Genomic DNA, 27,406 nt, shown 5'->3' on the forward strand with positions numbered 1-27,406 from the left:
TTCACGGCGGTGGAACCAGCTGGAGGTGGCCGAGGCGAGACCCCCGTCCAGGCACCTGCCCAGGGCCTCGGCACCCCGGCTCAGCACCCCGGGGCCAGATCCTGTCCCGCTGGGTGCCACGGGGCCAGGCCGTGCGCAGGGTCCCCATGTGCAGCACCGGACACCCGGCCGCATCGGGGGGCCCCGCCTGCCCCTTCCGGGAAGCGGCTGCCAGGGCAGCCCTGGAGCGGGGCCGGCTGCTCCCTGCCCCGCCGTGGCCCCGCCACGCTGACGTGGGAATTTTGGCTCGTGCTGGTTCCCGCAAGTGCTTCCAGGATGAGCTGCTGGGCCGGTGCCAGCTGGGCCGGCTCCTGCCTGGCACGGGCCCGCCGGGGCGTGGGAGGCACCCGCTCGACCCGCAGCCCCCGGGCCTGGGGGGGGGGGTCTGGGCAGGCGGGCCCCGGGGCAGCGCTCAGCCGGGGGTCTCACTCTGTGCCACCAACCCCCAGCCTGGGTCCCATCACTGCCCTCCTGCAGGCCCTGGGGACAGGGACTGGGACGGGACCCCCGTCCTCGCACGTTGCAGGCCTTGGTGCGCACCGGGAGGGGCGGCACACCCGGCCGGGTACAGCCCGTGGGGTACAGCCCGTGGGGTACAGCTGGCAGAGAGCCCCAAGCCCTGGGAGCTGCTCCCGCCTCCAGCTGGGGAAAGGAACCCCCGGTGGCTGCAGCCAATCCGTGAGCACCACCCAGGGCCTCGCCCAGCACGAGGCAGGTGTTAACTCTGAAACCTAACGATGACTTCCCTTCAAGACCTGGCAGCACTAAGTGTTCTGCCTTCAGCCTGTGTGAAAGGACCTTGGCAGTGGAGCCTGCTCATGTGATTTCCTGGGAGACACACACCCACCCACCCCCCCCCAGCTCTGCCTTTGCCCTCCCCAGAGATGGGGAAGCCAGGGCCCTCCTGGAGCGGGTGGCTATCGAGGGGGCTCTGCGTGGTGTGCCCGAGCGCCTGGGGGATCCCCTCGTTCCCTAGAGCGGAGCTGCCATCTCAGCAGGTCGGTGCTCTCAGGAATCGGGGTGCGGGGGACGTGAATCAGCGCCTGGTGGGGCCCAAAGCCCCCGTCAGCTTTCCAAGGAAGGAAGTGGTGGCCGGACCCGAAACCCCGTGGGTGTTGGGGCGCGGGCAGCAGAGCTGGCCCAGCACAACCCCCGCCGGGGCCAGTGCTGCCTGGCCTGGCTCCGGGGACCGTCCCGGGCACCCGCCCCGCTGCGGTTCTGCCTCGTGGCCGCTCTTCCTCTCCATGGGGCCTGACCCGGGCACCCTTGGTCCCTTCCCGGCATCTGCCGAGAAGCGAGCGCTCCCCGGGTGTCCCTGTGTCCCCTGTGCCGGAGCCGGCAGCCCGCGGTGCTGGCTGGGCTCTTGCCTTCCCTGCTCCGCCCTGGCTGGTGGGGTTTGGCCCAGGGGTGGCTCCAGCACAGGAACCGGCTGCGTCCGTGGTCCGGGGGCAGCCCCACGCTCGACCCGCGGCCCCTGGCCACCAGCCCCACATGGGCGTGCCAGAAGATTCCCAGATTTCCCCAGAGGATGAGCCCAGCTGGTCCCAGATGCCGGCGGGACCCACCCGGGGCAGCTGCACGTCCCCTGTCCCCATCGCTTCCCAGGGCCGGTGGCTGTGGGGGGGCACAAGGAGGGCCCAGCCTCACCCCCCCGCCTTTGCCAGCAGGGTGAGGGGGGGGCAGGGCTCAGCCCTTTCCCCCTGCGCACAAACCCACGCTTGCGGTGCCGGTCCCGGTAAGCTCTGCTCTGGCTTTTGTCTGCGGCGGCGGAACAAAGCCGCTTTCCGGGAAGAGGATGCGCGGGGCTGGAGCAGACGGTGTCCGGCGGCGCTGGCTGGGGCGCTCCCGGCCTGGCCCCGCTGCTGCCGTCGAGCCCTGGGGTCCCGGAGCACCCCGGGGCCGGTGCCAGCACAGCCGGGCTGTCACCTCCAGCCCCCGGGGGGGGGGGCCTGGGCCAGAGCTGGTCCCAGCCCCAGTCCCCAGCCCTGGGGAGGGAAGCAGGTACCAGAAGTCAGCCCCGCGCCCCCTCCCCGTCACAACGAACCCACGGCAGGAAGAGGCCAGGCTGGTGTTTTCCCAACTTTTATTTTAAAAGTCATTATTGAAGCTTAACAAAGTTTGACCCCATTATTGTTGTGAGAGCTGGGGGCGCCCGCGGTCCCTGGGGAGCCGTGTTCCTGCCCGCCGCCTGCCCTGGCCCCGCGTCCCCAGGAGCTCCCAGTTCATGGGCTGGTCTGCGCCTCCGCCGGGCTCTGCAACGACCGTGACCACAAGCAACCTTAAAAGAATGTTTGTTTATTGGGGAAGGGGGATCCCGCCGCGGGTGGCAGGGGGACGGGAGAGCAGGGCCTGCGGCTGCGGGCCCAGCAGGGCCCGTGTCCCCCTCCCACGGTACAGACATGCAGGTATTTATAAAAGAAAGGCAGATGGGGGACCGGGGCTGCGTGGGGGAACCCCGCCCAGGCAGCATCTTCCCTAGGGACAAATAAAAAAATACAGCCAGGCCAGAGGGTCACGGAAAACCGTCGTCATCGTCCTCTGCCATCTCCTTTGCGAACTCCAGGTCCTGCTGCTCGCGCTCCCGGCGCTCCTGGAAGGCAAAGGCAGAGGTTGGTGGCAGCTGGGGGACGGGAGCCGCGTCTTCCCCGTGGCCTGGGTGGCTGCCGGGCTGCAGCACGAGCAGCTTCTGGCAGCAGGGTGCAGAGACCCAGGTGAGATCTCACCTCTGCAGATTCCAAGTCCTTGTTATAAGATTTGGGTGGGAACCTCATGGCCTGGAAAAAAGAAGGGAGAGGAGGAGCTCTGAGCTGAGAAACGCCTCAGCTCTGCCCCGCTGTCCTCTCCAGCCGGGCCCTGCCAGCCCCTCGCCCGGGGACCTGCCGCGCTCACCTTGACGGACATGTTGTGGATGTCGAGGCAGAAAGAGATGCGCTGGTGAAAAGCCAGCTGGGGCTCCCGGGTGGAGTAGATGTCGATCATTTCCTTTGACTGGACGTAGCCCTTCTCGTGGTTAATGCTGGCCTCGATCACGCCATCCCGAATGGCCTGCAAGCCGGAGGGCGCGCGGTCAGGGCAGCCGCTGTCTCCGAGGGCTGAGGCAGCGGTTTAGGGAGAAGGGAGGAGCTGGCTGCCGCGACAGGAGCGGTGGGCTCGGGACACAGCGCACAGAGAGGGGACTTGGTGCCCTGAGCATCCCCAACAGCCCCGGGAGGGGCCTCAACCTAAAACCAGCAACTGCCCCAGGAAGGGAGCGCCGCAGGGACGGGGCAGAGGCAGCCTGGCAGGAGAGCGAGGCTAGCTGCGAGAAACGGGGGCTGCGGGCAGCCCAGGAGCCAGAGGGACAGCCACCTTGGCGACAATGAACTCCGCATCCTCTGGACTGTCCAGCTGCAGCTTCTGGGCAATATCGGCCAGGGAGATGCGAGAATAGGAGAGGCTGATCATACGGACACCTGCGGGGGAGGAAGGAGAGTGGAGCCCCCCGGCCAGGCAGCCCCCAGGCCCGCCAAGCCCACGGCGGCGGCCGCGACGGGGTCCCCAAACACCACAGCGGCGGTCTCCTACCCGTCTTGATGACATTGTGCCTCAGACGAATGATCAGGGTGTAGGTGCCGTCGGCCTGGAACTTGTCCCCAAATTGATCGAGGACTTGGTTGAACTTGGCCAGGTTCCCGGTCCTGACGGCTGGAGGAGAGAAGGTGTTAACTGGGGAAGGAGCGAGGGCCGGGGCGTGGCGGGGGAGGCGAGGCAGGGCTGACTCCCAGGCCTGCCATCCCCTCCTCTTAGGAGCTGCCTCCTCCTCCCCAAGCGGAGTCTGCAGCAGGGTCCCATCGAGGGCAGAGGAGAAACCCCCACTGCTCCCCCCCCCCCCCAGGGCTTCCCACTCCCTCAAAGCGTGGGACGTTGTTGGGAGGGCCCGAGCGCGGGCAGGAGCGGCCCGTCGTACCCTGAGTCAGGAGGAAATAGGGCATGAGCGACCGCTTGAGGGAGGGTTGTCTGAACTGGAGCCTGTCCGGGATCTCCCCGAGCAGCAGTTCCACCACGATGAGCAGCTTGTGCACCTTGAGCAGAAAGAGACCGTGAGACCCCGCGGGGCCCAAGCCCGAGGCGGCTTCCCCGGGGACCCAGGAGGTACCGGACCCCACAAGCGCCGACGCCCTTCCCGTCCCCGCTCACCGTCTGCTTGAAGCCAACGGCCGTGTGCTGCGGTGCCTTCCGCAAGGCGTTCGTCATGGTCCTCCGTGCCTCCGAGTACTCCAGCTGGATGGCCTTGATGCGCCCTGCGTTCACACGGGGCACAAGGCGTTTGGAAAAGCCACCGAGTGAATCCAACTGGATCCACCTGGATGGAGCTTCAAATCCTGCCTGCGAGCCCCATCTCCAGCTGCTCAAACAGGTTCTCTGGGGAACCAGCGCCCTCGATCTCCGGTGCAGCCCGAGCTGCCAGCGCTGTGCGGGACCTCTGCATCTCACCTGTGTAATAGAGGTACCGAGCCCACTCGTTGTTGTTGGCCTGCTCGGGGAACACGGACTTGGAGACGAGCTTTTCTGCTTGGTCGTAGAGGTTGTAGTGGAGATAGTTCCTCAGCAGCAGGTTCAGGAGGGTGGCCTGCCCGTCCGCATCATGGCGCAGCGTGGCCGTCCGTAGCCGGGCGTGCAGGAAGCTGCGGGAAAGGGAGAGAGCGCGTCTGGGAGGGGGAACGAAACAGCCCTGCTCACCGGGGTGCGCGGGACCAAGCTCAGGGAGAGCCCGCAGGCAGGATCCACCCTACCTCCTGACCACGTCGAGTTTATTCAGGAATTCATAGATGCGGGAGTGGTAGTAATAACATTTTGCCACCACCAGGTCAAGGGCCCGGCGGTTTTGGGAACTGATCTTCTGCATCAGGTCATCGGACACTTTCTGAGCCTGCAGGAGGGGAACAGAGGTCAGAGCAGAGGAACTGCTGCCCGGGAAGAGCAGAGAGACTGCCAGGGCTGCGGGACCGAGCCCGGGGGCTGCCTCCAAACACAGCTGAAACAAAGGGGAAAGCGTGGGGCCACAGACAGGCAGATCCCTGAGGCTCTCCAGACCCTGCCTGGCGCAGGTGCAGCACACGAAGAGCTCAGCTTCACAGACAGCAGCTCGGGGAATCTCACCTCCGGGTATCGCTTGCTGTTCATCAGGTAGATGACGAGAAGCAGTTGGAGGTAGGTCTCCACTTCTGGCAAGAGAGGGGCTGAGGCCGCCTTCCCCGTCCGCGGGCGAAACTGCAGCTCAGCTTCCGTGTCCATGGACTGGGGGAGAGAGACGTGCTGGACCCCCATCCCTCCCGGCCCGCCAGCGTCGCTACCGCCCGCCCAGCGCTCCTCACACCTCTGCCTGCAGCGAGGCCCGTCCCCAGCCCGGTGACGGCCCTGCTTGAGGTGTGACAAGGGAGCCAGCCCAGGCTGCTGGCACTACGGTCCCATCCCTGCCAAGAGCTGCAGCGACCCGTCTCGTCTCGCGCGCGCTCCCGAGCAGCCAGGCTGCGCGTCCCAAGCGTCCCCACGCCCTCGGTGCCCTCCCGCCCCACGCAGCGGCACGCCGGAGGCTCCTCGGTGCAGGAAAGGCGTCCCCTCTCGCCATCCCCTGCCGCCGTACCTCCTCCAGGAAGCCGAGGAGGAAGTCCCGCATGGTGCTGTTGGAGGTGAAGAAGCCATTGATGGCTTTGTGAAGCACGTTGGAGTTGAGTCGGCGGGAGGTGGAGGGCAGAGCCCGCAAGGCACGCAGGACGTAGCGCGGCTCCTTCCCCGACACGGCTTTCTCCAGCTGCTTCACGTGCTCTTTGATATCTGCGGGAGCACAAGGGACGCGCCGTCAGCACGCGTCTCCCAGAGGCCTCTGTCGAAGGACGCACCAGAGCGAAGCCGGCGCCGGGATCTCTCCAGGTACGAGGTGCCCCGTCCTGCTGCTGTTGGGTCCCTCTGTCCGTTGGTGGCACCGGGGCTGGGTGGCCCCAGGGCCCTGCGTGACCTGACCTGACCCCGCGTCCGTCCCCGCTCAGAGGAGGGGGCTGGAGAAGACCCTTCCAGAGGTCCCTTCCCCCTCATTCACCCGATGGGCTCCAGCCCCCCTCTGCAGCCCCGTGGGGTCCCACCACAGCATCTCTGCGCCTCCCCCTGCCCCCACAGCCCATCCTCACAGGGACCCTCCCAGGGGTTCCCCCAAAAACACACCTCCTACCTCCCTTTCCCTCACAGGGCCTCCCCAACTCCTTTTCCCCACTGCGACCCCCCCATTCCCCTCCTCCCACACACTTTCCAGCACCTCTCCCCCACGTACACCCCCACCCACCTTCCTTCCCCCGCACTACCCCCTCCTCTACAAGGATCCCCCCACCCAGGGCTCCCTACAGCCCCCCCATCCCCCTTCCTCCCCCAGCCCCCTCTCCTACAGCGATTCCTCACGCACCCCCCCCCCCCCGAGCTGACCCTGGTCCCTCCCTCCCTCCTGAGCCCCCAACCGACACCCCCCACCACAGATCCCCGCTACAGGGATCCCTCTCCGCTACCTCCCCCCCCCGGGACCCCTCTCCGGTGCCCCCCCCCAGCTCCCCTCAGCCCGGGCCTCCCCCCGCCCTTCCTCACCCTCCAACGTGACGGCGTCAAGCTCCCGCTGCGGCTGCCGCTCCCCGGCCGTTTCGGCCGCCGCTGTCTCCTCCTGCATCTCCACGTCGGGGGGGGCGGGCGGGGGCCCGTCGGGGGGGGCCTTGGCCTTGTCGCCGCGGCGGCGGGACGCGCCCTCCTGCTTCATGGCCGGGCGCGCCGGGCCGGCCGTGACACTGCAACAACCGCGGGGCACGCCGGGAGTCGCCAGGCCCGACCAGCCGCACCGGCCTCGCCGCCAGGCCCGTGCGGTCGAGCGCCGAGCACGACACCGGTCGGCTCCTTCCGCCGCGTCTGCTCGGGTATTTCCGCCACGCTCTCGGGTGTTTCCGGCGCCCGTTCGGGCTTTTCCGCCATGCTCTCGGGTGTTTCCGGCGCTCGCTCGGGTATTTCCGCCATGCTCTCGGGTGTTTCCGGCGCCCGTTCGGGCTTTTCCGCCATGCTCTCGGGTGTTTCCGGCGCCCGCTCGGGTATTTCTCCCCGCCGCTCGGCTGTTCCCGCCCGTTTCGCCGCGCATGCGCGGGGCGCTTCTCGCCTGCCGCGCTGAGGTGAGGTGCGAGGCCCTGGCGCTGCCCGGGCTCGTCTGCGGCCTCTGCCCCGAGGAGCGGCTGCCGTTCCCCCGCACGCCTTTGAGGGGCTCGGGGCCGGGGCTGGGCTCCCCTTATAGCTGGTGCAGAGCATGGCCAGGCCACTCGTGCTGGCAGCGGCCCCAGAGCTGTCAGCGACCACCCAGGTAAGCAGCGCTGCTGAGGGCACCCCCTTCCCCCAGGAGCCTGAGGGGAGCCAGGCCTCCAGGCAGGCAGCACTGCTGAGTGACTGAAAATACCCACAGATTAAAAAATTGCCTTTAAGAATGTCCAGTTATTCAGTAAGAAATTATTCTCTTTATTTATAAAGCAGTTATCAAAGTAGTTGTAACATTGTTCTAAAATGCTGTAACTATTGCTTGCTGCTGCTGGTGGGGTGTGTAATAGTGTGATGGAGGTGCTGTTTTACTAGGTGTGCATCATTAAAATGCTCTGAGATCCCACAGCTTTCCAACACTTAGTGGCTTATTGAGTCACACCTGACCAGAGTAAGTGAGTTATTGCTGATTTATTCCTTTGTGCTTTATTGATTGCATAAGCAGCTGTATGCTAGCATTTTTTAGGAAAACTAGGATCACATAAAGTGCAGCTGACAGGCTAGTGATTATTTGGGCTAGTGGCTTTTTCAGTTGGCACTCTGCATTCATATGGGGGGAAAGGAAAATCAATTTTGGTATCTGGCTTCCGTAAGGAGGTTTCTTGCCTTAAGTCTGCTTTTCCTACTCATTTCAAATCAGCACTGAGCATGAATAAGGAATGCCTCACCTATGTAGGAGTAAAGCTTGGAGAGAGAAACTGGCTTGCAGAAAGAGACTTTCAAATACATTGTCAAGTGATTCCCTTTAAATCATCCCTGATGAGAGGACATGTGTAACCTACTTCTAGTTACTCAGAAGACTGAGGACATACAGAGACACAGTTAGGGCTGCTAAGGCTGAGAAGTTGTCTTCGGTACAGACAGCAGATCCGTCTTCCTGGAGCTTCACTCCACTCATCTCAACCATTGCAATGGTTAATTTTTGTTCCTCCTCTCGTGGGAAGGAGAGCAAGCGGGCATCCACGCTGAAGGGCCCCTTCCCGAATTCTACGTTGCATTGCAAGATGCTCTCAACCTTTGCAAAAACAACAAAAAAAGCAAAATCGGTATTTTAATACTCGGATCCGTGGAAGTTGTTAAGTAAATGATCTCTTTGACTTGTGAAGTGCTTTACCATCTTACAGGCACACTAAATAATCCACGTTTATATATGGGACTTTTCACCCTGAAAGGCTATCATGCTCATGTATTCAGTTCCCAGTGTCTTGTGAATTAGTTATGTTGAGGAATTTAAAATTGTAGTGTGTGTTTGTGTTGTTTTTTTTTAAAATCTGGAGCCAAAGAAGCCAGAAAATTCTGACTACCATTTCAAGAAAAATGGTAGTCAGCTGTGTCCAATTTAATGTTTATCAGCAAAACAGTTGCTAGAAATCTTAGGTCTTCATGTCTTGGGGTGATTTCTCTCAAAGTGAGTATTTTGATCCCTGCCAAGTTTGAAGCAACTATTCCTTCCCTTCTTCCCAGCGTTACCTTAAGTTGTGATACTGCTACCTATATCATCATCTAAATGTTGCTTTACTTAAAATAACACACCTCACCACCCCTTCATTTTGAGCCAAATGTGATGCATGTTCTCTCACCAGTTTAAGCTGTTGGGACACAATCTTCTCTTCCAAAGACTCTAGCAGTAGCAGCAGCTGATCCTCCGTTAGCTCTGCAGAGTTAAAACAGGTTTGTACCAAAAACCCACCACCAATGTTTCAGAGGCAACTGGCGAGGTGTGAAGGGTGACTGTCACCTGTCTTGCGGGGAATGCCTGTTTAGTCAAAAGTTCTTCAGACATTTCAAACTAAATTATTAGTGCAGGCTCCCTGTGAGACAAATACAGCTGTTACTCTGTACAGATGACTATAACATCGAGTAGAGACCGGGGGGGCTGAAGAGAGGTTCACACCATGTTTTGTCGCGGCCTATGGGAAAAGAACCCTGGAATTTGCAGTGCTCGTTCTGTAAGGTAATCTTGCCATCTTTACCCACATTTTAATTCTGATTTGAAGCCCTCTTTTCAAGAATCCCCTTGTGCACGCTCTTCCTGGACCAAGTGGTAATTTGGTGTCATGCTCCTGGCAGTCGCTGCTCTGCAACTCTCCAAGTGTCACTTGAAGAGCAGCTGCTATAGACAGGTCTGCGCTCTCAGCATAAACCACCTTCATTCCCACAACCTAAGAAATGATTTTACGTAAATCCTCCACAAGACTCTTGCGCTCTGTCACATTTCTATATTCTGCTAGGCTTGTTGGTAGGAATGCTCTTAATATATTCTGGTGCTACTGGATTTCTCTATTAAAACAGCCAGAAAGCCTTACCATCTAACGCGTCAAGAGTGTAGGTGATTGCTCTTGCCAGCTTAAGGAGGAGATGTCTTGAAGAATGCTGTAAGGTGCTCAACAGGTCTTTTAAGTCTGGGCTTTCTGTTTTCAGCTCACAACTATCAGTTTCATCAAGAACTGCTTCCATCTAAGGGGATAAGAAAAAGAAATGTCAGGATTTAAGAGAAGAGGCTGCTGATAGTCCCTTGCAGTCTAACTACAGAAGCATATGAACAGTCATGTAATATGTGTCTCCCTTCCCTAAGCTATTTACGAGGCTGTAATTGAGGCTTTAGCATTCACACTGGCTCCAGTTAAAGACAGAATATGAAATTTCAATGGTTTGTTACCTTCAGGTAAATCTGCTAGGCTATATTCAGGACACACTTCAGCAGTTGATTCTGTCCTGAGCACCTCCTTTCTCTGTGTGGTGACGAAGACCAGACGGAGGTGCTGAGTGAAGGATTTTTGGATTGATAGTTGTGGTGCAGGAGAGATGACTTCTGGGGCAAGGGATATGATCACGAATGTCTCTGTATTTATAAATCCTGGCAGTAAAAAGAACTTTACTTACTTTGTGGGTCAGTTCTTGAAAGAGGTTCCTGTCTCTCATCACAGCTTTGATGGCTTTTAAAAATATGTCGCGCAGCTTAGAATACAGCTTGGTAAGAATTTGACAATTCTCTTTAACTTCTTCCTGCAGTGCTCCTAACTGTCCGTGTACGAACTCTGAAAAGCAGAAAGAGTCCAAATATGTCACTGGTAAACTACACAATCCCACAGTAAGTTGCCTGGCATCCCTAAATTTAGAATTTGAAACATTTCTATGAAGGTTTTCGAAAGCGATAAGCAATTTTGAGTTGGACAGTTGTCATGGCTCAGGTAATTGGCAGTACTCTACAGTAAACACATCACTTTTGGTGGTTTGTGTTTATTCTGAGAGATTCCATCTTATCCAAAGGGAGTAAAAGTAGTGCAAGTGGAATTAGTAGAATACATTGCTTACCAGTAGATACGCGCAGTGTTTTGTCTTGATAGAAATACATTAGATCTGCAAAGAGGATAAAAAGGGCATTGCTGATTTGGAAAAATACTTTAAGCTGGATAGGTTTGTGGTTTGTTTTTTAACCAGTGGTGTTTTTAAGGCTGAAGATACTGGTATCCCAGGTCTGAAATCTCATGTGCTAGTGGTAGGTCAGACCGGTGTTTGCATTCTTCTCCAGTGCATCTGTCTTCTGCCCGTTCACTTAAAACTCGTTATTCTTAGACCTTGTTCCCTACTGTCATGTACCTTATGTTAGGGTCTGTGTTGGCCAATAAGTGTGTTAAAATACAAGTAAATTAAAATGACAGCTTATACTCAACAAGATCCATGCAGGTGTGGGAAGCACAGAGCATGGGGGAAGCAAGCCAAATGCAGTCTCTAAAATCCTGCAGCAGGTTTTGTGGATCTCAGTCCTCTCTTTCTTTACCTATCCAGCATAAGCATCTTTTACGCCAGTCTTCCCACTGAAGGGTCAGCCACCCTTTTTCTCCCTGGCTCTTTTCTCCTGAGTAGGAAGAGAAACCAAACCAAACCTCTGCCCTCTGTGCCATTTTGCAAGAGGAGCTCTGCAGTTCCTGAAATTTAGAGCCGAGACTTTCAGTGTCTCTTTAATTTCCTTACCAACCCCCTCCAAAACTGCATGTCTTTCCCAAGTAGCTCTTTTAACTTGTGTACTCTGTGATTTCTGTCAGTCGTACTGCATGTGTTCATGTCCTTGTGAATGAGCTAAGGGTGGCTGTGAGGCTGAACTTCTGATACTTCAGAAGATGTTTTCCCTCTTTTGCATTGTTTCCTGAATGGAGATGTTGGTAGTTTCTGAAAGTTACTTACCCCATGATCCATCTCTAATGTCCAGCGGGATTGCCTTGAAGGCCAGGCTGCAGCCCTTGGGTATAATTATGCCTTGTTTGTTTTCTCTGGAGCCCTGGTCAATGAAGAAAAAAAAAAAATCTGTTACTAGGCCTGAACGGCATGGAGATGTTTGGGAAGGACTGACTCCTGAGGCTGAAGAGAAATCAAACCTGTGCAGAAAACTTGATGTAAAACTTGGTCATGAAGTTCCCCTCTGCCTTGCTGCATTCCTCGTAGATGACCTCATCTGAGGCTTTTATTGTTTCATGAACCACATATAAAGTTTGTTCTTTTTTCTTTAGTTGCCGAATGAAGGAGTGATTCTCATTTATTTTTCTAAAAGAGAAAAAGGATGCAATATCCTGGCTAAAAGTGTCTGGTTTTCTGCGAGTTATGACAAAAGTATTGTAGCCTGCTTAGAGCCAAAAGCCTTATGCTTCCCTCCTTTTACATTACATGAGTACGTGTAAATATCACAATATAAGGGGCTTCTGGGGGGAAGAAGGTGGTGGAAAATGGGCTGCAATTCGTGCTGTCCTCAATGCGTTCCCCTTCTATGTCTGAGGGGGACTGGGGCAGTGAGGCCTGGCAGGCCATACAGGTGATCCGTCCCGATCTGTATGCTCCTCTCCAGGTACAAACCATGAGAAAAGATGGCTTGAGTCCGTGTTGAGGTGTTCCCACTTTCTGAACTACAAAAAACCCTATAAGCATTACAAAGCTGTGTAAGGAGTCTTTATGGCCTCTCTTTCCTGTCCTCCAGAAGTATGCATAGTTAGGGAGAATGCGTGCTCTCAGGTCTTAATCTTGGTTTTTGGCTGTTGAAAAACCATTGCGTGATCTGGTGTGGGGTAGAGGAAGGTGACCGGAGGGTGCATTCTCCCTTTGTGTCTGCCTTACCTTTCTGCTGTCAGTGCCTGAAGTTTTGGTACTGGTATGCTGTTCTTCTCCAGCTTGACGGACCACTCTCTGGACGAGGAGGCACCTGCTTTTGCGTCTATGTTTGCAGAGTCAACAGGAAAGCTTAGATTTGCATCAACTTTGTCACTGATGCTTTTTTTGAATGTAAATTGCTCTGAATCTTGACCACCTCGGTTGGGAAAGAGGGACTCTGAAATAATTCAATGCATTAGCTTAAGCATAATTACACAGACTCAATATTATAACTATTGTGCACACAAGAAAGATGGAACATGGTAGAGTTCAGCTGCAAATGACCCAAATGTTTTGTCTGTGGAAATTGTGAACTGAAGATTGATAAATGTGGACTTTACCTGTGCTTTTACTGTCTTCTCCAGGCAGCAGCACGTCCTCGAGGCTGTACCCTGTCTGTTTGTAGGGGGGATGGTTTTGGAACATTGTTTTTTTGTCTTGTCTCACTAGACAGAGCGGTCTGAAATGTTCATGGTCTATGATGCTCTGAACTGGGATCAGGTTTCCGCTTGGATCCATTTGATTTACTATGGACTTGGTGACTTTTTTAAACATTCTGCTGTGGCTGGATGAATTTTTGAACCAAAGCGAAGTGTACTTGTGCCTTAGGAAAGAGGCAAGACAAGTTAAGCAAAATTACTTGAAATACAAGCAGAAGGTTGTAACAAAATATGTTACTTTAATAATTAGAACCTTTCAAAATCAATAATAAGCCGAAAGAGCCCACATTAGTACAAAGAAACAAGTTTCACAGGGTTGTGTATAAGGAAGCATTTGGAGAGGTAGGAGGACGAGCTGTGGCTTGCGAATGAGGGTTGTTTAGGCTCATCCCCCTTTGCGGACGAACTCCCGGTCATCGTGCAGACTCAGCATGCAGCTAGCAGTTTTGGAGGCTACTGATCTTCATGCTGGAGTCCATTCCTGTTCTTTCAGTTAAGACATTTTGTTGCATGTACCAGTACGACCATAGTAATTTTCATTGCCAAGTTAGACATTGCTCCTTAAAGCATTTAGGACCATGGTAGGTCCTAGGTTAATCTTTAATTAATGCGTTGCCCTGATGTAAGTTTAAAAAGAAAAAAGCTTGAGCAACTTCTTGCTGTTTTTTACTGCCTCAGCATTTTCCCCATGTATCTTGTTGCCTGGCAGACAGGAATGGTTTAGTATTGTTTTGAAGGAGAGCATTAGAAAAAATGATTGTATTGAAGCCTTACTGCAAGGAAGTGAAAGTGTTGAGAGTTGAATGGTAGGCTGAGGGGGGAAGTAGGAGAGCTTGTTCTATGGTAAATCTCCCCCAAAATATAAAAAAATCATCCCAGCGCAGCTACTTGGGTATGCCCTGGTGCTCTGCCTGTATCCCCCGCAGAGGAGAGCTGGGTGTTTGAGGGCAGAAACAAAATCACTGTTGGTTTCCTGTTGCAGCTTGTTTTTACTCTAAAGTCTCAGTTTTGCTTCCTGCTTCAGTCAGCGTACATAAGACATGAAGAAGAACAACTTGGATCTATAAATGGAAAAACTTCTGTACTTACTGAGAAGAAGAAAAGCGTGCAGGTCTTTCCCCTCTTCTGCACCCTACTTTGTCAAGTCTTGTTAGAGAAGAGATGCTGATCGCCGTTTAGAGTTCAGATGAGCAGACTGGGGGGGGGATATCTTTCCCCCTCCCTAATGTCCCACAGAGGTCTGAAAAAAAGAGACTGACTTAGCCCGATTCTTCCAGAAAGTAGGAAGACTGACTGTCACATTGCAAGGGATGGTGTGTTGTGTGCGGTGGAGCTGGGGAGGGGAAATAGTCTCGTGTGCTTAATGTGGGATCCTTTTAGTAGTACCTACAGGAAACACTGCCTTGGGAGACTTCAAAAAGAGATTAAAAACTAAACAAGAACACTTAACAGATGGTTTGCTCCCCCCCTCTTCCATACTAAAAGCTCTTAAAAATGTACTTGCCTGTTTGTGGAGTGAATGGCTTCTCATCTACTGTCAGTGGGCAAAGTGCAGGAGTGATACGTCTGAAGTGATACGGCGTCTGAGTTGGGCGTCTGAAGTGATATGGTGTCTTTAAAGCAGCAGGGCTGGGGAAATGCTCTCTCCCTGCCTTTCCGTGCAGAGATCCGGAAACATTTGCTAAATCAGGGCGCAGAAAGCCTGTAGCTTGCATAACTCTTCCTGCCAAAAGTTTGTTATTGACCTGAGTCAACCTGTCAAGATCTGTTACAGTGGCTGTGGATAACTTTACCTTGTTCTACAGATGTATCATTCCTATAAGATTTGTTTAATTTCTGGCATGGTTCTGGTTTTCATTTATACTTCTGCTCTGCTTGGATGAGGAACAGCCTGCTCTGGTTTAGGACTTCACTAAACCTATGAGAGAGCTAACTAATTAGGTGTGGTGTAGACAAGGGTCTTGTCTCACAAGTGGAGTTCGTTACCTGGTGTGCAACACCCAGTACACACACAGAGCCGAGATGTAGTTTATTCCAAGTTTTGCTCAAGACCAGGTGCTAGGTGGTAACTCCACAAAGCTAGCACACATTCGAACAGGTTCAATATTTATACAGTTTAGTTATACATATGCATACATGATTACATAAAACAGTTGCTTATGGGTCTACATTTCTGTACCTTACTCTTATAGCTACAGTACTACTTTAACGTTCTACGCATGCTTACAAGTGAGGGGTCTCTACTTGGGCCAGGGTCTCCGGCTCAAGGGGTGTGATTTTTAGTATTATAATGAGGATAGTTTGCGTAAGGGTGCTTCTTATCACACTTCTACTAATGAGGTCAGACTGTTGTAATGTCTTAGCCCCCATATTCGTTCAGGATATGTTTCACCCCCAAGAACAATAATTCTTGATTAAACATTCCACATTCCAGCATGAATCCCCCTTATCAGCTTTATGTATGCCTTGGCCTTCCACCAGCTCTAGTGTACTTCTCACATCTGAGTCTTCCCGCATAGCTGTATAATACTGAATACATAGCTGTATAATACTGAATTTTAATTGACTACATTTAATTGACTACAAGGGGACAATATTATGTTACTGGAGGCACTTTTCTTAACTTCTATTGGCCAGTGATGCACACGTTTCCATGCTTTATGGCTTGATGTTAGTAGCGGAGGGTTTGTGTGACTTACCGCTGTGGTACCCTGCGAAGGGATCCATGTGGTGGGCTGCAAGCTCTCTGCCTTACTGCAGTCCATCACTTGGTGGGCTTGGAATTGCCATGTAGTATTCATTTGCCATGCTTGTTTAAAAGCAAAACCTGTCCATGTAAAAATTCAAGGAGTCAAACGCAAGTTTTTACATGAATACTTACTTTATTAGTTTCTCTTAGAATACTGTACAAAGGAGTAATAAAAATATTCACACTTTATTTTAGAAAGTTCTCTACATGAGACTTCTGTATACACAGCAAAAAGAAGGGCTACTGGAAAAAAACCCTAAAACTTTGTACAATGTCAGAATGTTCCATTAAAAAAACCCCCAACTAATTTAGCTTTATCCAAGGAGGATATGTATACGCGCACACTTGCATGCTTGAAAGAGATTATAGGCAATGATAAAGCAACGTAAGTCACAATGAGAAATATGAACGTGTTAACAACGGTAACCAGCTGCTGCCCCCTTTTCAAGGGCCGGTACCATGCTTCTATTAAAACAAAGAATTAAACAATGGTTAAAAAAAAGTACTGGGGAATTAAGTAGCCCTAGATCTCAGGGTTTTTTTTGTTGTTGTTCAAAGGCTTTTTCCTGCGAAGGGTTGGACTGTTAGCTATGTTAAATGAATCACAAGACAGGCTCCCTAATTCAAAAGCATCAGGCTGTTGGGACTTGTTTTCTGACTTCCCTGGTGCAGTGACTGCCATACCGTGTGGGTACATGTGTGGGCTCCACAGTGGCTTAGAAGAGGCTTTACCCAGGACAAGATGGGGCAGAGGGACAGCTTTTGCCAGTTCAAGTGGTGGTTTTCAAAAGCTTTTCTCCTTTGGCATTCATTGCAGAACAAAAAAGAAAAGCATTTTAAGTACCTACACACAGTAATTGCTCCTGGGTCACAGGATGGAGCCTGCCTTTGGTTCTCCAGCTGACACCCTAGTCACTATACAGGAAGGCAGTACAAGTTTGAGAGGAAAACCTGTCAAGTGTGATGTGGTCAAAATCCCATTTAAAATCAGTAACAATCAATTATCTCCTTCACACAGGTACTTGGGGAAAATTCTATAGTCTAAAAGGACGAATGGACAGTCTTTGCACTCACGTTCTGGTTCTCCACGCAAAAGGTAGGCTTCACCCTTGGATCACTGCTATGTTAGCTGCAAGTACACGTCTGAAAATCCCTCATCCTGCCCACACTGTCCTGACCTCCCTTTTCTCAGAAATCAGTTATCCCACGAGAGTTTTAGTGTTTTGACTATGCTCTTTAATTTGTGTGTGTGCAAGATTAGCCTTCGAGTGCTGAACTCGCTTCCTACATGAATTTAACAAACACAAATAAACTGGAAGTGGTTTCAGTACAGAGTTCCAGGAGACCCGGAACTGTGTCCGTTACTTCCACGGCACTGCAGTGGTGGTTTCCAAGTGGAAACTCAGTCGGGTACCACTCACTCCTGTGACACCAACAGCAAGGAGCCACACAGCTGGCGTGTGAGGGTGGCTCGACCAGCAGTACCCAAAACTCCTTCACTTAAAACTACCTCAGGTACCCCTAACAAGTAGCAACTGCAACTGTGGTTTAGTTACAATTAACTTAGTTTCTTTTCCATTTTTGATTAATTCTGATACCTACCCTTAAGATGGGACCTTAAGGAAGATAACTATCAGATGTGTAATTGTTCAAGTAATTATCAGTCTTACGGAGATACTTAACACACGATGTTATTAACATGAAACCTTTCTTCAACTCTCTCACTTCTTTCCATATTTCTGCAGTTTTCATTTATGTTTCCCTTGATTGGATTAACTGTATGAGTCCAAGTTAACTGCAGTTATTCCGTGGCAAAAATGCTGTCCCTGTGTTGTAAAGAATGTAATTTGCCATGTAACACATATCTGTGTAATGGCTATTTTAATCATTTGTGTGAACAAGGTAAATCAGAAAAGCTTACTATTATAATTAAGGCTTTGCCTAACAAGAAGTTTTAGACTTTAGGCTTTAAAACCTGCCTCTTTGAGAAGCTGATAATCCCATTCTGTTTTACAGTTGATCTTTAACTTAACAAAACAGAATCAGATGTCCATAGTGTCAGTTAACGGCACAAATAACATGTTCAAATCCTCGGCTGTTGTAATGCCAAGGCCTTCATGGGAACTGTATGAAGTGCTGTACTTCATCGAGAAGAGCTGACCCCTACCTTCAATTTATGCTTATGCTCAAAATATCATAACTGCTTTGACTTTGTCTAATGTGCATATACTTAGAAATACTCAGTATATGTCTGTCGATATAGGAGTAATGTTTTTAAGCATATAGCGACTGTTTCTGTTGCAAAAAAGTTGATGTTTTCCCCCTGGTATTCTACCAAAGTAAACAAATAGTTTTCTTTCCTCTGGAGATTTACCATTGGCATGTAAGTTGTGTCTGTGTGCGGACATTCGGGTCTGTTAAGCAACATACAGTCTGCATTTCAGATACAGCCTTAGCTGTCCTGTTAAGGACAAGACTTGACAGCTCTGAGGGCAGTGGTCTTTCCGTAAGCATTCCGGGCATCAGCACTATTGATTTCTTAGTCATTTCAAAGGTACTTAGCTGACTGATGAAATATCTCTATTTTGAAAAGAATATTTTTTTTTTTCCAGAAGTCATTGTCTAGTAGCTTAAAGAGTATATTAGCTTTAGGGTATATAGTACCTTAACTAAAGCAGAAGTCCTCATGTCATGGTGGTTAAAAGGTTTAACCGCCCCATCAAGTAAATTGCACGTCTGTCAAGCTCCCTCGCTGGCAAACAGCACTCGGGTATCAAGCCAGACTCTTTTCTCTTTCCACCTTCTTGAAAACTTCCTTTTCACTTAAAATTATTTCCACTTTTTAAACATACTAGGTAATGATTCTCTATGCGTTCCAGCAGCCCTCTGAGGTACACTAAATGTTTTTCCCTTTTCTGCAGCAGTCTGATAGTAAGTCTGAGATAGAGAAGTAAAGCAGCTTGCCTAAAGTTATGCATGGAGTAGTACTAGATCTTACATGCAAACCTGAAGTTCCCCTATCCACGTCCTATGCTCAAACCATCAAACAGAACTCAACAATATCCACTATGACCTCTAAAGCTAGAATTGGCTAATGCAGGAACAAAAATAGCATATTTAAAATGTTTATACCATTGTCAAAAGTCTGAGACAATATAAGCACTAAGACAACAAAAATACAGGCTTTCATGAGTTTACAGGGGAAGCATGAGGAAAATCACATTTCATCTGGCACACAATCCAAAAAAAACCCAATTGCTTTGAACAGTAGAAAGCTATCTCAGCCAGGAAATCTAAACCTGCAAACCTACTTTATTTAGGTGGGAACTTTATGGGAAAAAGGCTCAATTTTGTTCCTATACTAAAAATCTATTATCTTCAGCAACCCATTGCATCCTTCTGTTGGTCAATTCAGTCTGCTGCTGGTGCTGCTCATCAGTATTGCTCTCCTGCAGCTCCCTCACCCTTGCCAGTGATCACCCGAGGGCTCAGGGGACGCTGCCGCAGCACTCGTGCATGGAGCTGAGTGACAGACTTCCAGGTAAGCCAGAAATCAAACACTCGCTTGCCTTGAGTCAGGTACTGAGTTGAGTCCACTGGCAAATCCCAGTCACACGTACACAGACTTAAGAGACCAAGGAGCTGGACTGAGGAGAAAAATTCCAGTTATAGTCACTAACTGATTCTAGCAAGCAGCCATCCACCTCTCGTTTGGCCTGTACCTATCAGTCTTCAGCTTCTCCCATGCTTGTGCAGTTCCCATGTACCAAGTAGCTCAGTGGCATTTGTTGTCGATCATTAAAATGACCTGCACCCCAGCCCTGAATCCAAATGCTGCACTGCCTGAGCGCTCAGAGTGCGCTTAAAAATGAGCGGTTTGGGGTGGGGAGCAGAGTTGCCGAGACAGATTCTGGTATAAGCTGAAAATAACAAGTACGATGTAGGATCTATTGACCTTTTCCCTGAACCACACGAATGGTACCGTAGAAAACGGAAAGCTTTGTCAAATTGCAGGTCATTCCTTCCTGTACTGTTTTTAGTAAAAGAACTTCCTTTTTCAGTGGTGTAAAAGATTGCAAAATAAAAATCTGTCATTGTCGTCCCCCTCCCACTCCCCCGCCCAATAAAGGGAACTCAAACCCCGAAACAATCACGTATTGGGAAAGTCTGGCTGTATCCCTTTGAGTTTCCCCTATGTATCGCTTAAAGCACCTAGCTTCAGAAAGGGAAATATATTTTAAAGTGCATTTACCACAGCAATAGTACCAGCACTAAAAGCTTCTCCCCTCATCCCTATTCTTGTCATTCAATGTCTGGGATAGATGGAAATCTCCCCAGAATTTGCCCTCTTTGTACCTTGAAGCCTCAGCGTGTCTGCCTCTATTTATGACACTGGAATAAAAGAAATCCAGCGTCATGCATCCTGCTCCGCACTAAACTCTACTCTGGAGCTTGTTTAGATTTATTGGGCATGAGGATCCAGCATGCGGTATATGTCTATTGGATACTGCATTTAAACAGCCGCTGTGAAATTACATCCCAGTGTGCATGGGGGTGAAGAAACAGGACTAGAGAGAAGGAACTTCCTGCTCTCCGCTGTTCCTCTTCAATTCGCTCCAGCCACGCAGTTCAGTACTTGTTGATCCCAAAGATCCGGACTCCATGAAACTGAGGCAGTTTGGGGATCAGGACGCTCATAAGGGAGATGGTGTTGATTATGAAGTGTATCCGGTCATACTTTGTGTAAAAGCTGGTTAGAAAATACCTGGAAAGGAGGGGAACAGAGAGAGAGGGAAACTAAATTACAGCACTTCGTGGTTTTGTTTCCCAGGACAGCACGTGCAGCAGAAGCGTTGATCGGTACGGGTGCGTGGGGCAGCTCAGCTGCCCCAAAGTACTCACAGGACAATGGGCATGATGGTCAGGAACTTGCGTGAGGCCGTGAACTGCACGCCGTAGTCCATCTGCTCCCAGTGCGTGAGCAGCCGAGCCTTCCCCTGGTCTGGAGTCTCAAAAGGAGTTCCTTTCACGGTATGTAGGAAGATGTACATACTCTGTAGCAAATACAAACGCAGTGTGAAGCACACACGGTGTTCTCTATGCTCCTCACCATGCCACCAGAAATACTCAGCTTCAGCAGGAACAGCACGGTTGTGGGAGCTTGCACCAGCGCGCTGTTCCGCTAGAGGGACGCATCGTCGCTGCTGGAAAATGCGCCCGAACTCGCAGCGGCTCGCGAAGCGGTGAGAGTTAGGGAGGAAGGCCGCTAGCCGGGGTTAGCTCGGGCTTGGCTGTTACGCGTGAGGCCTCTCGTTCAGCTCCTGGGCGTAAGCCAAGAAGGTGGTTGCAAGATTACAGCACTCGGATCTCTGGGATCAGGAGATTAGCGTGGGCTCGCTCTCCCGTGCAACAGCAATGCTAACTGCTCTCTAACAGAAAGTGCTGGTAGAGCTGTAGGCGGTGAGGGTCTGTTCCTGCTCTGTTTGCAAGTTAACCCCGTGAAGTGGAACACTAGTCACAGATAAACAGCAAGTGCCTGGCTACATCCCATGTCTTTTAAGTATAGCCATTGCTGGCCTTTGAACTCCTTTCTGTTCCCAGGACCTAAGTGTTGAAGCTGCCAGAGAAGGGGAAGGAGCTGGATGAAAAGCAGGCAGCTTGTGAACTGCGCCCTGAGCAGCTCTGGTTGGTGGTTTTGTGGGTTTTTTTTTTTTCCACTAGAGATGTCAATAATATGAGCATGAGGGTCCCCAATAAGGGTGTCGGTTTTCTCTCTGGAATATTCTTGGCCTGAGATATTATTTAAAATAAAGGATACAAAATCGATTGCTGCATCTCTGAAGCATTTTGTCCCCTATGCCTGAGGGTGAACGGCTGCTGAGAGGTCTGCTCCTCAGCTGCAGGGCCCAAGCATGCCAAGTGGGATGGCGGAGGCACAGAAGTGAGCGGTTAAACAGAGCGTGGTTTTCTCCTGCTCGCTAGGGAAGCTGTCACTGTGTGGCCGCAGCTTTGTCAGGGCACAGGACAGCGCTGTGCAAACACAGCAGCTTCCGGCATCGCAGAGAGCCCGGCTGCCCTGCGTCCGTCTGCGTGGGCACGTCTGCTGTGCTTACCTGTCACCCCTAGCATAACGCCCTGACACCCGTTCATTTGGGTACCTGATCCTTAGAAGGGGAGAATCTTGGACTAATCTTTTACTTTAAGCAGAACAAAGTTTGGGTTTTAATCTTGTTTTCTTAACTCTGATGAGGCCAATTCAGATTGTATCAACCAAAGTGAAAGCTGTCGTGCCAGTTTCTGTGGCCTGTCACAGCTATTCCTCTGTTAAGGGGGACATGACAAAGGGACTTACCCTGCAGGCAAATGAATTCAGTGTCCCCTCTGAGCAGCCTCACCAGATGTTTGCTGTCTTGTCAGAACCTAGGCTGGATTTAAATATATGACCTAGAGGCAAAGGTGCAGTCTGAGGGGTGGAGGTTGAGTAACTTACCCTGCATCTTTGGAAATACAGAGAAAGGAATTCTTTCAACAAGAATCTTACTAGATTACTCTCAAAAGAACAGCTGGTGCTGAGAGATTACCTCTCCATGCCCCGCGGAGGTCAAGCCAGCCACGCTGTTCCCTTACCATGTTGTGAATGATGTTGGTAAGAGTCCAAACCACAGGGACGCTGAAGAAGGGGATGCTCAGGAGTACGACGTGCAGCAGGCCAATTCCAAGGACGTAGGACAACCAGATGCCCCGGCTGTTCATGACACGGGTGTTGGGATTCACCTCGCTGTGTGCTGTTCCCACGTTCATGTTGGCTCTTGTGTCACACGGGCACCCCTGAAACTAAAGCAGAGTCAGGTCAGTACTCGGATCGTGGTAGCCCTTCATCTAAATTACTCAGGTAAGCACAGCAGGGGTCGAGCACCATCTTGCTGTTAAGCAAACCTGAAATCTGTAGTCTGCTATAAAAATCACAAGTCAGTTCACTTCTCTGCACCTCATTATTTCCATTTGTAGAGCTAACGTTTCTGAGGGGAAGCTAAATCTGGGAGCGGTTGAGATTTGGGCATAATGTGTGGGAAGCCCGTCTGTGACAGAAGCTACTTGTGATCTGCTGAAATGTTTTCCTGGAACCAAGAAGTCAAGGTTCAATCCCACGATTGCCTGAGAAGACTCAAACGAATACTTTTAAGTGCTTTTGAAATCATTATCACAGTGTTAATCATGGAAGCAGTCAGCACATGAAGCACCTTACATGTTTACAGGTTCAGCATACCTTAAACTCAAGAAGAGAACACAACTATTTGCAGAGTAAAGGCACAGCAGCTCTATAACAGATCTCCTAATTAGTTCAACTAAATTAACAGGGTTCTGCACGGCTCCAGAGGCTTGCTGGTCTCCTGGTCTGGCTTATGTGTTTTGCCTGCCAATTAAAGACTTACGAGGGGCGGGAAAAAAAAGTAACAAAAAAATTCCCCTGCAGGGAAGGAGTGAGATTCTTCTTGAGGAACATAAAAAGCTAGAGATAACAAGGAAAAGTGCATTAGGAGGCTATTTCAGTAGCAAGAACTGCAGAGGAGATGGCTCTTCCCCTACCTGGAAGGAACAGCTGCCACGTACGAGGAATAGAGACATTTTTCTGAACAATACCAGGAAGATGAGGAAGCAAGACAGTATCATCCTCTCGGAGCAAGTCTTTGGAGTAGTGCCCTGTGGACAGCACAGGTATCGGGAGTGGCTTTTTGGACTGCTGCACCGATAGCGGCAGCAGGCATCAGTCAGCTCTAAGGCTTTCTGGGAAGATAAGGGTTCTGGTTTACCTCTTTCCAGGGATTACAGGAAACAGCACAAATTAGAACCGCTGTAAAGCTGAATATCTACACCGAGATCAGGGAAGTTCTTGCGTAAAGTCATCTTTGTGTCCCACGGAAACATAGTTTCATTAGATAATACAGTCTGTCCCTCCTTGTACGGAGGACCCCAAGGCGAGGGCTGCTTCCTGATGTCTAGCCTTGTGTTTTTGCTGCTTTGGTTCCCACAGCTGGAAGACGGCGTTGCTGTTCTCTCTAGCTCTCACAGTCTTCGGTCTCGGGAGGCAAGTCCAAGCCAGATCCAACATTGCGCTCTGTATGTCGCTGCCAGCTGTTCCGAGTTCCCTTGCGGAGTGCCGGGCCTGGCTTGTTTCAGAAGCTGGCGCTCTCCCCTCTTCCTGCCCAGGGCTAGGACACAAAGCGAACGCTTGACCCTGCAGCTCCTGGGACGCTCGCTGTAACTTCCAAGCCTCTTTCAACTGCACAGGCGGCTGTTGCTCAGTGTTGCAGGCAGCTCCGGTGAGCCTATGTCTACTGCCCAGGTGTCAATCAGGGGGCTTATATCTGGAGAAGGTTTTTGTTACCAGAAAAGAGGCTCGCAGGTCTGTGGAGTGTTCGTTTTCTTGTCACCCATCTCCTGGGTCAAAGGATATCGGCTAGTGGATATTCCAGAGAAAAGCCTGAAGCTTGCTCTGGAAGCAGGACTCGGAGCTGGAGTTCACCACTTCAATCCTAGGAGGGGGAGAAGCTCCATCCTTAATCTGGTGCAATTCCTAAGCGCTTTCAGAAGGAAATCTAGGGGTTGCGGTGAAGCATAACATGAGTCAGAAAGGTCAGGTTGTTGCAACAAAGAAAAAAAGAAAAGCAAACACCCCTGTGGAATGCATAAACAGGAGTGCTGTTTGCCAGACATAGGAAATAATTCTCCTAGATATTGGTAAGGCCTCAGCTAGAATACTGTCCAGTTCTGGGAGGAGCTGGAGGGAGTCCAGGCGAGAGCAGTGAGACTGAGCAGAGGTGTAGGAAAAACATGACCTGCAAGGACAGACTGAAGGAAAAGGCTTTGTTTAGTCTAGAGGATGCTGGAGAGGCGTGAGGACTAGTCCTCAAGCGCTTAACGGGGAGAGCTGCACAGAGAAGGGAGCCCAATTGTGCAGTGGGGTTAACGGCACGACTGAGACTCGGAGCAGCTCGGTAACGCAGGACTGATGTTGGAATGGACTGCCCGCGGAAGGTGCCCGGTGGTCTCACTGGAGGCTTTAACATCAGGTTTCATAAACGGTGAAAAAAATTAAGATTCCTCTTTGGAATGGGGAGGGGGTGACCAGGTGGCCCCCTCAGGACCCTATTTTCTTGATGTGATGCTGTTATCCAAAGGCTGCAGAAGCTAGCAGACCTTCCTGCGAGCCCTAGAGCGAGAGGTGCACCCTGCCTGTGGAGTAATAACGTGGAATTTCCACTTGAGGACAACCACGAGTGTAATTTTCAAAAACTAATGAGCAACTTCTACTTGGTCCCCCTCTGCAAACGAGGGCAGTTGCCAACCCGCAGCTGGGTGGCAAAGGGCCAACTTACAAGCTGTACGTGGAGCAATTCTCCTCCCTGTGCCTCAGTTTCCCTGCTTGTAAAAATGAGGATTAGGCAGGTGAAATGCTAGAACATACAAGAGGTTAACTCATTCTTGCAAGAGAGACAGGGAGATGTCAAGCATTCAGTCCTACGATCAGGATAATGCTGCGTGCTTCTCCAATTCTGTTCTTCCCCACCTTAGGAATATTTCGTCTGCGAATCTTTTCCATTTCTGAACTGGCGTTTGCAGCCCTTGCCCAAGATCTGTGCTCGCTTCAGATTGCACGCGCAGCTCCGCACAGCGTTGCAAAAGCCTGGCTGAGGGAGCGCGAGTTCTCCAAGCTCCGATCCCTACCCCCATCCCAGATCCCATGTTGTTTGCTTTCTGATTTTACACCGGGGATTTGTTCACCTGCAGGAAAAACAAGGCAAAACACAACAGCGGGCGGAACTCCAGCTCCCCCCCCGGAGCAGCTGGCTGCGAAGCTCTGCTTTCCCACTTGTGCAGTGGTTTTTCAGGACAGAAAAGCTTTAATGTTTCACCAGACTCGAGTGTGAAGGTCAGGATTGCGCTGACGTTGGACCATGTTCATCCAAGGAGGGGAAAAGTCGTAACTGTGGTCAGAGGCAAAGAGTAGGCTGTGATGAAGCTGAGCCCTTCCTTCGTGTCCTGTTCCCGACTTCCCGCCCGCCGCTGTGCCAGCTCCCTGTCCACGGCTCTGTAGGGGAACGACTCTCGTTCTGGGGCTCGGAGCAAGCACCGGGGCTGCCGGCTCAGTGTCTGGCGTGAGCGCGTCTCCCCGCTTCTTAGGAAAGGGGAAACAAAACGACATCAGCAGCTTCCCCGCTCGCTTTGTCATCCATCAGCTGCTGGAGGACCCACAATCTCTGACTCCAGCCGTGCCGCCAGCACCCCAAGGCACAGCTCCTTCCCCCCTTTTGCTTTTGCCCCCAGAGGAGCGTGACCACCGCCTGTTCCCGGCCCCTCGTGCTCCGGCCCCGTCGGTGCTCGGCAGCGATATCGCTCTTCCCGCAGCCCTTCCCCGGGGTGCCGCAGGATCGCACCCTGGGCCCGGCACCCCGTTCTGCCTCAGCCCCCTGCAGGAACTTCATCTGGGCCGGCGGAGGGAAGGAGGGCTCAGGTGCTTATCTCGGTCGATCTTCCCGAGCGTTCCCAGAACGCAAGCAATCCCACGGAGCCGAGATCCCTATCTCTGGCAGCAACAGCAATCACCGTCTCCCAAGCAAATAAATATTTTAAACCCTTCTTTGCAAGATGGCATCAGCGTTTGAACCAGAGCATCAGGTACATCAAAGCTGTTGGCAAACGTGGCTGTGTTGAGAGGCAGCTGATAGGCGAGGGAGCCGAGCGATAGGTTAGACCAAGACGGTGCTGCCTTGGGTCCCGCTCCAGCCCGGGGCCACCGACGGACTTCAAGAGGTCTGAGCCCCAGAGCCGCCAGGTTCCTCCTTGGGAAGAAGCCAGGAGGACCCGGAGCTGGTAGCGTTGACAGGAGAGCAGAAAGTGGGGACTGCAGACCTGCGGTGCAGCTCTGGGGACGGGACACGGGGATGAGGAGGAGCACGAGGGGAGGGGAGCGGGAGCAGCCGGGGCTCTGCCTCCCCCTCGGCCTTTTCTGCTAAATTTAGAGGGAAAGTTAGGACGCGCAGGGAAGGCTGCCTGTTGGGTTTCTCCGGGCGCACATGGGCGCTCCGGCTCGGGGTCCCGGACCCCGCTTACCTCGACACAAAGACCCGGGGAGGACCCTGCGCCCCGGGGTGCTGGGGCAGGACCCGCTCCTGCCCGGGCCTGGCCGTGCACGGCGTGACCGCGGGGACCAACCCACGCCCCGCGGGGACCCCCATGGCCCCGGGGCTTTCTGGCTCCATCTCAGCAGCTGCTTTGTCGTGGGGGGGTCTTTTTCTTTCCGGACGGGCCCACGCCAGGCACCTTCCCCCGCTCCCGCTGCCCCCGCCCGCCTCCCCGCGGGCCCGGGAGCGGGGCTCGCCCGCCGCCTGCTCCCGGGGAGGGGGCGAGGCCTCCCGCCTGGGCCCGCCGGGCTCCGGGCCGGCCCCGTACCCCCGGGGAGGCCGGAGAAGAGCCGCCACGCCCGGCCCGCACTCACCGCTGCTCTGCCCGGCTCGGCCCGGCCCGGCCCGGCCCGGCTCGGCTCGGCTCGGCGGGGCCGGGGCTCTCTCCGTCGCGCACCCCGCCGCCCCGGCTGCGCTCCCGGCGGGCACCTCGGCGCGGCCCGCCCCGCCGCCGCGGCACGCCGGGAGCTGTAGTCCCGGCAGCGCCGAGCACCGGCGCCCGCCCCGGGAGAGGCCGGCCCTGGGGCGGGGGCGGGCGGGGCCGG

General features: G+C 52.5%; 3 protein-coding genes across 3 annotated transcripts; all 3 read right to left on the reverse strand.

The window, feature by feature from the left end:
* Positions 1 to 2,105: 2,105 nt before the first annotated feature.
* Positions 2,106 to 6,872, reverse strand: PSMD3 (proteasome 26S subunit, non-ATPase 3). Its single transcript, XM_075523195.1, has 12 exons — positions 6,649 to 6,872; positions 5,663 to 5,853; positions 5,179 to 5,316; positions 4,812 to 4,948; positions 4,513 to 4,703; positions 4,216 to 4,319; positions 3,986 to 4,100; positions 3,604 to 3,723; positions 3,388 to 3,491; positions 2,929 to 3,084; positions 2,763 to 2,813; positions 2,106 to 2,629 (listed from the first exon to the last, which is right to left on the reverse strand). Exons 1-12 carry the CDS (start codon positions 6,812 to 6,814, stop codon positions 2,552 to 2,554), a joined length of 1,551 nt encoding a protein of 516 aa, XP_075379310.1. The 5' UTR covers positions 6,815 to 6,872; the 3' UTR covers positions 2,106 to 2,551.
* A 788-nt stretch (positions 6,873 to 7,660) lies between these two features.
* Positions 7,661 to 14,143, reverse strand: GSDMA (gasdermin A). The gene is made up of 10 exons (XM_075523196.1): positions 14,019 to 14,143; positions 12,831 to 13,093; positions 12,457 to 12,667; positions 11,727 to 11,892; positions 11,536 to 11,629; positions 10,666 to 10,710; positions 10,234 to 10,388; positions 9,657 to 9,807; positions 8,931 to 9,004; positions 7,661 to 8,365 (listed from the first exon to the last, which is right to left on the reverse strand). Exons 2-10 carry the CDS (start codon positions 13,042 to 13,044, stop codon positions 8,135 to 8,137), a joined length of 1,341 nt encoding a protein of 446 aa, XP_075379311.1. The 5' UTR covers positions 13,045 to 13,093; positions 14,019 to 14,143; the 3' UTR covers positions 7,661 to 8,134.
* Positions 14,144 to 15,803: 1,660 nt separating this feature from the next.
* On the reverse strand, positions 15,804 to 27,370 carry ORMDL3 (ORMDL sphingolipid biosynthesis regulator 3). The gene is made up of 4 exons (XM_075523202.1): positions 27,176 to 27,370; positions 22,306 to 22,512; positions 20,581 to 20,732; positions 15,804 to 20,443 (listed from the first exon to the last, which is right to left on the reverse strand). The coding sequence occupies exons 2-4, from the start codon at positions 22,477 to 22,479 to the stop codon at positions 20,308 to 20,310; spliced, it is 462 nt and encodes a 153-aa protein (XP_075379317.1). The 5' UTR covers positions 22,480 to 22,512; positions 27,176 to 27,370; the 3' UTR covers positions 15,804 to 20,307.
* Between the last annotated feature and the right edge of the window lie 36 nt (positions 27,371 to 27,406).

This window comes from Mycteria americana, chromosome 22 (genome assembly GCF_035582795.1).
Source record: "Mycteria americana isolate JAX WOST 10 ecotype Jacksonville Zoo and Gardens chromosome 22, USCA_MyAme_1.0, whole genome shotgun sequence".
NCBI classification, from domain to species: Eukaryota; Metazoa; Chordata; class Aves; order Ciconiiformes; family Ciconiidae; genus Mycteria; species Mycteria americana.